Source organism: Barbus barbus, assembly GCF_936440315.1.
Source record: "Barbus barbus genome assembly, chromosome: 42".
NCBI lineage: Eukaryota > Metazoa > Chordata > Actinopteri > Cypriniformes > Cyprinidae > Barbus > Barbus barbus.
The window spans coordinates 18324340-18336520 of record NC_136720.1 but is presented as its reverse complement, the minus strand read 5'-3'; the positions used below and the strand labels follow the sequence as shown (position 1 = coordinate 18336520).

The 12181-nt window shown below is 37.8% G+C and overlaps 1 protein-coding gene across 1 annotated transcript; it reads left to right on the top strand.

Moving 5' to 3' along the window:
• Positions 1-1754: 1754 nt before the first annotated feature.
• LOC306861418 (putative E3 ubiquitin-protein ligase makorin-1) lies at positions 1755-11609 on the top strand. Its single transcript, XM_079403657.1, has 8 exons — positions 1755-1903; positions 2693-2821; positions 5943-6154; positions 8370-8590; positions 8679-8893; positions 9098-9208; positions 10070-10214; positions 10371-11609. Exons 1-8 carry the CDS (start codon positions 1830-1832, stop codon positions 10578-10580), a joined length of 1317 nt encoding a protein of 438 aa, XP_079259783.1. The 5' UTR covers positions 1755-1829; the 3' UTR covers positions 10581-11609.
• Positions 11610-12181: the final 572 nt, after the last annotated feature.

Genomic DNA, 12181 nt, shown 5'->3' with positions numbered 1-12181 from the left:
GTAATTAGCTTGGAAATTACACTTAACTCATTTTGAATGAAAGCAGATCGAATGCTATAGGGTGAAGTCAGCTAAAATGGGCTATCAGTTAAAATGGGCCAAATAAGGTTGTAGCTTCATATCTCTTAAATTTTTTTAAAGAAAATCACAATAACTGATTTTGCTTCAACACTTGTTGACATGTAACAATTTTTATTGGTCTGAGTTTTTTAAGACGGGCAGGGCAGAGTGTTACATGAAGCTTGTCAGAAAAATTGTAAGGTAACTGAGCCTGACATAGAAAATTTAATTAATCACTAATAAGGGTACTAAAGCAATTATAAGTAAGCTTACCAACAAAGCAAAGGTTTATGAACAATGTTTTGACATGCTCTTTCAAATAAAAAAATTTAATTTATAAAATGAACTTTGATTTTTGTGAAAAAGGTCATTGTAGGTAGAAATTTTAGGTACCTACATTTCACTGCTGGTTATACTCTGTATAATTGAGTATGTGACAAATACAAATCTTGAATCTTGAATCTTGAAATGGCTGGTTAAGCTAAAATGGGCCACAATTTTCAGCTAAAATGGGCTGCATACACACACACACTTTTAGACAGAAATTGAGGGTGAAAATAGGTTTATAGGCCTAGATATGTATATCATACAAAATCTTAACAGTCTTTAAAAAAAACTGCATTGCAGACAGTCTGGCAGAAGGACAAGCAAAAAAAAAGGAAACAGAGAAACGAGAAGAGAGAAGAGAAAGGGAAAGAAAGGAAGATGTCAGTAAAATGGGCTGCACACGCACACACACACACACTTTTACAAAGAAATTGAGAGTGAAAATAGGTTTATAGGGCTACTGTAGATGTGTATCCATACAAAATCTTAACAGTCTTTAAAAAAATACAAGCAAACACATATACATGCACACAAAAGACACCAATGCACAGAAACACACACCTATACAACTTGATCAGTTCATTTTTAATTGCATTGTTTAATGAAATATTAATTCAACTTTCTATTTAATGAAATACATTTATGGTGTTGCTATGGCACACTAAAGACAATAGTGTCAATTTACTGTTAAAAATAAAATGATTTAAGCTGAAATTACCTGTGTTGTTCTCTTTTTATATTGGCCCATTTTAACTGAACAGCTGGCCCATTTTACCTGAATATTGTGCCGTGGCTCAAGAAGGTACCTGCTGATACTCTAACTGTCATAATTGTAAAATTTTGGTACTTTTTCACATTTAAAAAATCTAAATATATTTAAGAGAGCCATGCTAATTTATAAGAATATCATTAGATCTCATGCATAACTTATTTGATGGTATTATAAGTCATTTACCAAAATGTGGCCCATTTTAGCTGCCTTCACCCTAATCTTTGATAATGTTAAGATTTGAATATGTTTAATATTTTATTGTGAATATTCACTCCAAAAAGTATCTGGATGCTAATTTGTGTACGATCAAATTAACTACAAACTGTCTGTCCCTGATTTAGAAAGAACATTTGAATATATTCTAAAACGTACAAGCATATTAACAGCCAAAACAACAGGTATAAATGTTATTTGTTAGGGTATGTCGATAATGTATTAATTTGAAGAGGTGTTTCCTCCCCTACTTTTATTAGCAATTACTTTTATTGGAATGTTTTAGTAAGGCACTCGTGTTATGTCTTCGGTTTTCCGAAAACACCCGATTACGATGCGGTTTTGTTTTCCGAAAAGACTCGATCAAGTACGACGCCTTCGGTTTTCCGAAAATGGCCGAGTGCAGAACAGCCGCTTTCCGGAAGATCCGGGTGCTGGGGCTTCAACATAAACAGCAATGGCGGAGGCAGCGGCAGCGTCAACGGCGGCTCCAGCAGTTATCGGAGGCTGGACGAAGCACGTAACCTGCAGGTTAGTGAAAATCAGTCGAGGAACGCGGCTGTCGCAATATTAAACGGTCACAAATTTAAAACGCAACCGCCTGTTCGTGTGTCGATGGCGAGGCATCGGACAGCGCTGCTGTCTTTGTGCTGAACTGGAGGAGTGTGTGTGTGTTTGTTGTTGTAACGCACCGATTATCAGTCCGACAGCGGCTGCTATTTGCGGTCCTTTCTTCCTCTGTCTCTGTGTGTGTGTTTATCTCTGCAACATCCGTGTTTGTGAAAAACAACACAGCAACTTACTGCATCCACCACATATGGCAGTCAGTTTGACAGTAAAGAGTAGCCTATTCAAGGAAGCCATTAAAAACCTTGAGTTAACCAGTTTGGGCAGCAGCCAATGTGTCAGTGTCAGCCTTGATGATTTATGTAATTGAATCCATTTACCAAGCTTTACCCTAGTCTAGTCATGACTGTACAAAATAACATTTTTATTTACCCACATATCAAATAGTATAAAATGCAAGTAGGTGTTTTTGAGATCACAAACCCAAGTAATATGTCATTTTTACATTAGCATGGTTGTGAAATGTAACCTGCACATATGAAGGGTTATTTGGGTCAAGCTGTTTATACAGTAAATGATGTGGGTAGTGTATCATGAATCATAAGCTCTGATGCTTACTAGTATGAGATGTATATTGACAATTTTATATTAGGATGTCATAAAGCAACCTTTGTTCACAATGTGTAAAATCCTATACAGTGGATTCTCTATGAGTGTTGTCATATCAAGCTCAGAATACATTTTCATTTGTAGGTATTTCATGCACGGGCTTTGCAAAGAGGGCGACAACTGTCGATATTTACACGACCTCAGCAGCTGCAAGCCAACCATGATCTGCAAGTTCTTTCAAAAAGGATGCTGTGCTTTTGGGGACCGTTGCAGGTAAGAGACATAATGGTGAAATGTAAGACTTGAAACAAAATGTGCTTCAAAACAACCGCTTACTCTCCTGATTAGATCTCTGTAGATATTACATAACATCAAAGGTAATGTAATCTGTATTTCCGTGTTTGGGGCCGTAACACGCGAGTGTGTTTAAATGTAGTCGCGGTAAGCAAGGCTTCTGAGAAGTGTTGCTTCATTACGTACCCGTGATATCCGAGACGCAGAATTTTCTGTTAACAAGTTGTGGGGTTTGTCGCTTTCTTAAAGGGATAATTCACCCAAATTGAATATTCTGTCATAATATTTTAATTCCTAAAGCTGTGTGAGTATCTTTTTGCTGCCAAACACAAAAGATGATATTTTGAAGAGCTTTTTTGTCCATAAACAACATTGGCTATCACTGATTGTCATTGTATGGACCTTATTTAAATCTAAAAAATTTGGTCATATAGGTTTGAAGCAACATGAATTTTCATTTTTGCCTGAACTGTCACTTTAAGAGCTATTACAAGTCGAGTCGTGTTTGCATTTTACGCATGTTACATTAATGTTGACGTTTTTCATACCTAAGGACCACAAAGCATGACGCTAGCAACGCCAAGGTCATGGGTTCGATTCCCAGGGAAAGCAAGAGCTGATAAAAAATGTAAAAACTGTAACTTGAATTCAATGTAAGTCGCTTTTCTGCTAAATGCATAAATGTAAATGTAACAAGTGCACTCAAATGGCCTACAACTGTTTACATTTGTTGCATTAATGCTGTCTGTAGACATATAAATGCCCAAATTAATGCAACGCATGCAAATGGTCGGTTTGGAGGCCATTTCTTTTTGAGTGCACCAATTGGCATTTATATACCTTTAGAAACTAAAAAAGAAATGGACTACAAACAGACCACCTTTAGCCATTGCAGTCAAATGCATTGGTGCTGGAAGCAAAGTAAAAAATTAGCCTGCGAGCCAGACAGTGTAGACAATGTTTGTCTTATATCTGTCTGCGGTCAAGTGTATTCCCATAGTAACTGCTGCCCCCAGCTCGGCAGTATGGGAATGTCTTTGTTTGCCGAGGCTGTTCTATGACAGCATTACATCTGACCGAGAGCTCCCTCTTGCTCGGCTTGAGAGGACTGTTTCCTGCCGCTACAGGGTCTTGAGCTTAAATATCTGATGTCTGGAGGCTAGATTGATATCTGACAGAGTTGTATTGTCAGCTTTGTCAGATGTATAGGGAGGTGCAGTGAAGCTTTTATCCCCATATGGGGTTTACCGCATTATTGTTCCTGTGTGTTTTGCGAGAAAGGGGGGTGAGCTTTCATTAAGTGTGTGTAGAATGGGCCTCAGTGTATGCTTCATTATGGATGGATTCTTCTTTGCTGCTTTGTCTATCTCTGTCTCTTGCTGTCTCCTTCCATGTGCCCCCCACCACCACCAATCTGGGGGCCAAATGGAGCAGCACACTGCAGCCTGCATGACAATTACATAACCCCAGTGTGTTAACATGCATCTCTCTCTCTCTGTGTCTCCTTCTGCTGCTGTTGCTACCGCCGTCAGGTTCATTCGGTTCATTCCGCCATTCTGCAGTAGCCACCGCTGTGTCATTTATTTATGCGACCCCCCCACCCCCATGTATAGGCCGACACACGCAAACAAACACGCATTGGGCTAGAATAGGGCTGAATGACCCAAGAGGTTTGAGGATGGAGGGGTCTCTGGATGCTTAAGGAAAGCATTGAAGCATGTTCTGATGGGGAATAATGAGATATATAAAGGTCAGATGCTAAACTATAGGTTATGACAATGTCATCAGGCTTGTTAGCTATCGTAAATAATAGTATGCTATGAGTGCATGGCATATTTATGTATTGGTTTCTTGTAATATTTTTACTGAAAAACTGTATTGTGTTTTAAGGATATATTTAAATTTAAATAATTCTCTTAATATATTATTTTGTAATAAATTTTTATTCAATTATTATTTATTATTTAATTGATATTACTTAATAAATTGACTATTGTTTCTGCAGATCAAATTAAAGTGAAAACAGCTAGAAATGAAATGGCAAGGTCACGTGTTTGATTTCCAGGGAATACATACTGATAAAATGCATGCTTCAAAATGCTTGAATGCAAGTTGATTTAAAAAAACAATGCCTAAAAAAAGAATAGCAATATGTACGTACAAGTAGTTTTACTACACAGCATGTACGTGTAATTTTATTTTACTCATTACTTATGAATAATGAGCAACGTATTACTTATTACCGGTACACTGTACCATGAACGCTGTAAATGTTTTAAATTTTTTTATTATAACATTGGTGAATCATGCTTCTTAATAAAAACCTTGTACTTAAATAATTGCCAAATCATATCATTATCCTCTTGAGGAATTCAAATGGGTTGGTTATTGTCTTAAACAATCATTGCATGTGAAAACTAGCTGCTCTTTACTAACAGTTATGTTGTCTGAAACATTCCCTCAGATGCAAGCAACCCAACAATGCATTTTAAAATTTGTTCTTGTACACTAGTAAGGTTGACTGGTTTACCTACATTTATTGTCTTCTATTGTTTTTAGCCTTGAAATGTTTAGTCATTGTGTTTTCATTAGCATGGTGAAGACAGCAGACAGTTTGCACTGTCAAACCCACTCGGAAATGTTACGCATTTAAATGAATCACTTCTGAAAGAGGCTAACTGCTGCATTAGGAGTGTGAACAAGACACGTACTCACCATGGTAACCACACACGTCTTCAAGTTTGTGACTGTACCAGCTTGAGAAAAAAATATCACCAGTGGGAAATGCTCTGGCACCTGAGAAAGAAAAACACCCAGCCGCTTAATGATAAGAAGGTGCTAAAGCCTGTCTAAAATAGTTTATCTAAGCACATTGTTTTAATAACAGCAAACACTCACTTAAATTTGATATTTCTGTGTATTTATATTAGCAAAATGTAATTAAATTTCAGAACTACCACAGAAAACAAGCTTTTCATTTAGAAGCTCTCATTTCGGAGATAAACTACGTAGGCCTAGGGGTGCATTTTCATTGCATGGTTTACCTGCTGTATCAGTCCACATTTTATTGTATTTTCATTCAATTTGCATTGTGTCTCAGGTATGAACATACTAAACCTGCCAAGCAAGACGAAGTCCCTAGTTCTAAGCCGCCGGTGCCGCTGACCGCTGCTCCCCTTGCTGGCACTCCTGATCCCGTGTCTGATGGGCCAGGTGGTACGACCGATGCCCAGGAGAAGCCCCAAGGCTTGGGAGCAGTGGACTGGGTCAATGCTGCCGAGTTCGTCCCAGGGCAGCCCTACTGTGGGAGGGGTGAGTGTAGCAGGGAAACATGTTCAGTTGTCACTGCCAAGACAATCTGTGAAAACACTGTGATAAGCCAAGCAGTTAAGCCAAGCATTCAGTTTTCAATATGAAGGCTCTTTTACAATTAGGCATGTATTTTATATCTATTTGTTTGACCAATGCTTTGGTTTGTCATAATAATGCTGTAACTGTTGTGGTGGTTACTGTTTTTATGGCATGCTTCTTCATTGCTGTATACAATAACCAAAGGAATTGATTTTCACTTCCTGGAAAATAAATTAGACAAACTGTATCTGGATTCTCTTACTCTGATTCCCAAGCAGATCGGGTTTGAACTAGATGCAACTTTTCAATACGTTTCTGTAAATAATTGATTGGTAACAGTAAGTTTCAATTTATTAACATTATTAAATATGGTGAAACTATCGTTTATTATTGTTAGTACATGATGCATAACATAAGCTAACAAATGGAATTTTATTGTAAAGTTACATGGATGTTGCAGTTACACTTATGCATTTGGCAAGTGCTTTTATCCAAAGTGAGTTGTGAGTACATTCCAGTTACACATTTTATCAGCATGCATTGCATTCCTTGGGTATCGAAACCATGACCTTGGGATGAACACCAAGGAATGCTGTGCCGACACACAACGTGAAGACATCACTAAACCTAAAAACTGTGGTAAAATTACCGCAACATGATGAAGAAAACAATGCCACTGTTCAATTAAAAAAAAATTAGCATTTATAAACAGGAATTCTTCTGTGTAGTAATGTTATGTAAATGAGAATTTTATTTAAACTATTTTAGTTTTACAAACTATTTTATTTCAGGTTTATTTCAATTAAATAAAATGATGTTAAACTATACAATTGATATGGGGAAACTTTAGAAAATTACTAAAACTGAAATAAAAATTAAAGCCAAATAAAAGAAATCTAAATTAAAAAAAGACAAAAGCACATACAATTTGACTTTAAAATGACAGCTGAAAATATTACAGCCAATTCAAAATGCAAATAAATTCTATAAATAATACTAAAATAACACTGCCGTGTCGTAATGTAGCTCATTAACTGTAGGCTTTTTACAGTTGCCAAGCAACGAAGCAACTCGGCACATTCTTAAAGAATGTTTGGCCACAGGTGTGCATTTATCGGCATTTTATGACTACTTCAAATGTGGCACATCAGAACTAACCATTTTATAATGCATAAATAGTAAGCCCCCCTTACTAAACTTGGACTGACCCTGCACACGCTGCAGAGCTCAAGCTGTGCCCTACCAGTGTGCGCTCTTGTTTTTGTTGGCCCAGACCCACTTACATTTATCTTAAAGGGTGACTTCATCAGCAAAGAGCTGAAGGAACAGTTCTGTTTCTTTCCTAGTCTTTGGGTTGCTGCCAAAACTCCTACGTTCAGGAAAGCAGGTGCTTTTCCGTTTACTGTGGTACCAAATTACGAAACCACCAAATACATCAATAAATCTTGCTGTTTCTTTATTTCAAATTTCTTTCAAGTCATTTATATCTCAATGTCTGAAGGACTGAATTTTTAAAAAAAATAATTTCCGTCAGTTGTGGTGTTGTCTTTAGATTGTAAACAAAAAGATTGGTATTCTTCAGCCTACACCACGATAACATGGTTGATTTTTTTTTTTTTATCCCTATCCCAGGAACTTGGTCTCTAAAGCTTAAAGGGTTAGTTCACCCTAAAATGAAAATTCTGTCATTAATTACTCACCCTCATGAGTAATTAATGACAGTTTGAGTTCCAAACCCGTAAGAACACAAATTAAGGTATTTTTGATGAAATCCGAGAGCTTTCTGACATTCCATAGCCATATCCTTCCACATCCGGTTCTCATACAAAAATAACGACTTTATTCAACGATTTCTTTGTTGATTTCTATTCTTGTTTTCTTTGCGCACAACAAGTATTCACATTGCTTCATAAAACCGTTGAAACACTGATGTCACATGGACTATTTTAACAATGACCTTACTACCTCTCTGGGTCTTGAACGTGTCAGTTGCATTGCTGTCTATGAAGGGTCAGAAAGCTCTCATATATCATTAAAAATAACTTCCTTTCTGTTCAGAAGATGAACAAAGGTCTTACGGGTTTGGAATGACATGAGGGTGAGTAATTAATGACATAATTTTCATTTCTGGGTGAACTATTCCTTTAAAATCATTCCTCTTTGGTTCCCTCTGCAGCTGACCCAGTGCCGGTTGAGGGGCCTGGACCTCTCATCGAAGAAGAGTATGAGAAAGAAATAGCTAACAAAGAAATCAAGAAACAGCTTTGCCCGTATGCCGCTGTTGGTGAATGTCGCTATGGCCTCAACTGCGCCTACCTCCACGGCGACGTTTGCGACATGTGCGGCCTACAGGTTCTCCACCCTTCCGACACCTCTCAGCGCTCGCAACACATCAGGGTGAGTATGGAGTTGACATCCTGTTCTCAGACTCTTTCCATTTTCTGAGTGTTTTAGAGTAAAATTTAATTTTGTTTGTTAATGGCAGGCCTGCATTGAGGCTCATGAGAAGGACATGGAAATCTCGTTTGCCATCCAGCGTAGTAAAGACATGATGTGTGGCGTGTGCATGGAGGTGGTGTTCGAGAAAACCAACCCCAGTGAACGCCGTTTCGGCATCCTCTCCAACTGCAGCCACTGTTACTGCCTCAAGTGCATCAGGAAATGGCGGAGTGCCAAGCAGTTCGAGAGCAAGATCATAAAGTAAGACTGTCCTTAAGATAATTAAACATGTATTAAGTTGAATAGGATTCTGGGGAGATGATCTTTAATCACTTAAAATACTATGATCGTTTGCTTAGAATTATTATCGCTAATTGTAACTGTCCACCTCTTCTTTTAAAGATCAGTGCTGGTGTAAAAGGAAGAACCATATTTTTAGTAACAAATTAATGTGTTCCTAATCAGGTCCTGCCCAGAGTGTCGAATCACATCGAACTTTGTCATACCAAGCGAATACTGGGTGGAGGACAAGGAGGAGAAACAGCAACTCATTAAAAAATACAAGGATGGCATGGGGTACACAATTGAGAATTTTTCTGATTAAATTAATAGTAAAATAGTAATAATTAAGAAATAAATAATAATTAAATTCTGTCATTTACTCACCTGAATGTTGTTTGCCTTCTATGGAACACTCTACTTTGGAAGAGTATTCTGGCCACTCTTGTCCATATAATGAAAGTAAAGGGTGCTGGGACTGTGACAAAAATGTCAAAATATGCAGCATTAAAGTTTTTCCGAAATTGAAGTCATTATTCCTTGAAAATCTTCCCCTCTGCCGTAACTCTCATATCAGATTTAACAGCAATAATCTTTGCATTGAATTTTACATTTGGTCGTGATAAATGCGAAAACCAATTTTGTTGGCTTCAGTGGTGTTTAATGGCATTTACAAGCCATTTTTGAACTCATGCAGGTGTTGTAGTCCTTCGGCGTTAACATGAAAGTGAAGACATGACAGAATTGTAATATTGGGGTGAACTGTAATTTTCAAAAGAGAGTTCACCCAAAAATGAAAATTCTGTTATTAATTACTCACTCTCATGTTGTTCCAAACCCGTAAGACCTTCGTTCATCTTTGGAAAGCAAATTAAGATATTTATGATGAAATCCGAGAGCTTTCTGACCCTGCATAGACAACAATGCAACTGACATGTTCAAGGCCCAGAAAGGTAGTCTGGACATCTTAAAAATAGTCTATGTTCAATCTTAATTTTATGAATCTACGTAAATACTATTCTCAGAATTTCTGAGGGTGAGTAATTAATGACAGAATTTTCATTTTTGGGTGAACTCTCCCTTTAGGGTCAAAGCATTATGAAGCATTTTTGTGACTCATTTGTTTAGCTAATAAGTTTTGTCCATCTTCATACCCAGGACTAAACCATGCCGATATTTTGATGAAGGGCGTGGGACCTGTCCGTTTGGAGCCAACTGCTTTTATAAGCATGCCTTTCCTGATGGGCGTCTGGAAGAGCCTCAACCCCAGAGGAGACAGACTGGCTCCAACGGAAGAAACCGGGTAAAGCTTCTACTGAAGCCTTATGGCTATTTTCTCCCAACGTCAGTGCCAAACTGAAAATTCCGTTGCGTGAAAGCATATCGTATTTACTTAATGATGTGCAAAGAATTCGATCATTGGAACTCGATTGAGCCATTAATGGAATCTGTGTTGCAGAACTCCAGACGGACGCCACTCTGGGATCTTTTCGACGAGCGGGAGAACAGCGATTCTTTCGACAACGAAGACGAGATGGTGACGTTCGAACTCAGCGAGATGCTCCTCATGCTTCTGGCTGCCGGAACCGACGATGATGTCACCGACTCCGAAGATGAGTGGGACTTGTTCCACGAAGAGCTGGACGATTACTACGAGCTGTACCTATAGCAGGCCTCCATCCGTCCTTCTCTAACTCCCTCCTAGACTAACCCTTGTCCCTATTTACTCTATTTCTATCCCTATTAGAAACTAGACAGAACTGTCTTGTGTGACTGATGGGCAGTAGTGTCTTTTTTCCCCTGTGTTGTGGCAGTGCCTTTCAGCAGGCCATTAAACAATGAATTCATTTCAGATTCAGTAAATGAATATAAAACACACGTCAAAAGACAAAAAATAGCTCTTTTCTAGAAAGCCTTCTCCATTCTGTGAGTCTGTCCATGTCTGGTTAATGTACTAGAATAAGTATAAAGAGCAAAAACAAAAGTAATTTAAAAAATTGCAAGAAAGGACACTAAGTTATATATAAAATTGGAAAGATATAGGTAACAAACCTGACCGAGTTTATCTCAGGTGTGGGTTTGACATGTTTATTATTGACTGTGAGGATACAGCAACTGTGTATGACTTAACTAACTGGTGGCTGTTAATGCTTCTGATATTTTTGAAATATCCTCTTCTCATGCACTGATTCTGACTGGGTGGGAGGTGGTGGTGGTGGCGGGGAGCTTCCTGGATGTCACAAATGCACTCGTCAACGTTCACATGGACAACTCGTGTAACATTTATCCCTAAATGTTTTGTTCCCCACTATTAAATTATCCACTGAGTTTTTTTGTTTGTTTTTTTTGTACCTGATTAGCTGTACCTGATTAGCTGTGGTGTCCCATGGTAAGTCCCTATACGAACTGAGTGCGCCGATGATTTGTGAATCTGGACTCCCAAAAGCCGACTTAAATGCATTCAAATATGAAGCTGAATGTTCATCAGTTTAACTGTCTATTAATTGTAAATCTGTTTTGCTTCAGTGAATATTGCATATTAAGCTCAGCTGGCAGTAGTCAAACCACAAACACCCAATTGTTATTCGGTTCTTGTCGAACTTGGTTGATATGCATATGTTTATACAGAAATGTGCTTGTTTTCTATGGTTCAGAACCATCCAATGTAACTTGAAATTAAAGTTTATTATCAAATTATTACATGTCTGTGGGTTTTTATGTAAATGTTATTGACAGATTGGTAGGTTTGGAGATAAAGTATTCAGGGCATTTTCGTTGTCTCTGTAGTTCTGTGTAATGGAGAATAGCCTGCTATTTAATTTGGCAGTTATGCCATGGGCTTATTGGTTAGTCTTATTCATTATGGCCCAAAGTATATTATGGTATTGTTTTTTGTAACTTAAAGTTATACCTGCAACAAACCTTTAGAAATAGATGGTTTAAAATCTTTTATAAATCAGCATTAAGCACTAATACAGCTGACACACAGTGCAACAAACTGCAGCATTTTTGTAATGAAACCGTGCTCAGACTGATAAATAATGATGCTCATTATGTTCATACTAGGCTTCTGATGTCCTACATCAGGCTTCTGTGAGTGATTATGCTTGAGTGCACATCATCTTCAAGACAAATGTGATTGTCTATAAAAGCACTGCTTTGGTGAAGCCTTTTGCATTTTTATGGAAACCGTTTCCTGAAATTCACATCCACATTATTCCTATTTGATATATTCTTACCTACATTATCTTTCCAGAAACAAAGCATCTT

What these genes read in the sequence shown, in the direction of transcription:
- LOC306861418 (XM_079403657.1), top strand. Translation starts at nt 1,830, where the DNA reads ATGGCGGAGGCAGCGGCAGCGTCAACGGCGGCTCCAGCAGTTATCGGA. An exon ending in GCAGCCCTACTGTGGGAGGG is followed by an intron (nt 6,155 to 8,369) that starts GTGAGTGTAGCA and finishes TTCCCTCTGCAG; the next exon opens with CTGACCCAGTGCCGGTTGAG. An exon ending in TTCGAGAGCAAGATCATAAA is followed by an intron (nt 8,894 to 9,097) that starts GTAAGACTGTCC and finishes GTTCCTAATCAG; the next exon opens with GTCCTGCCCAGAGTGTCGAA.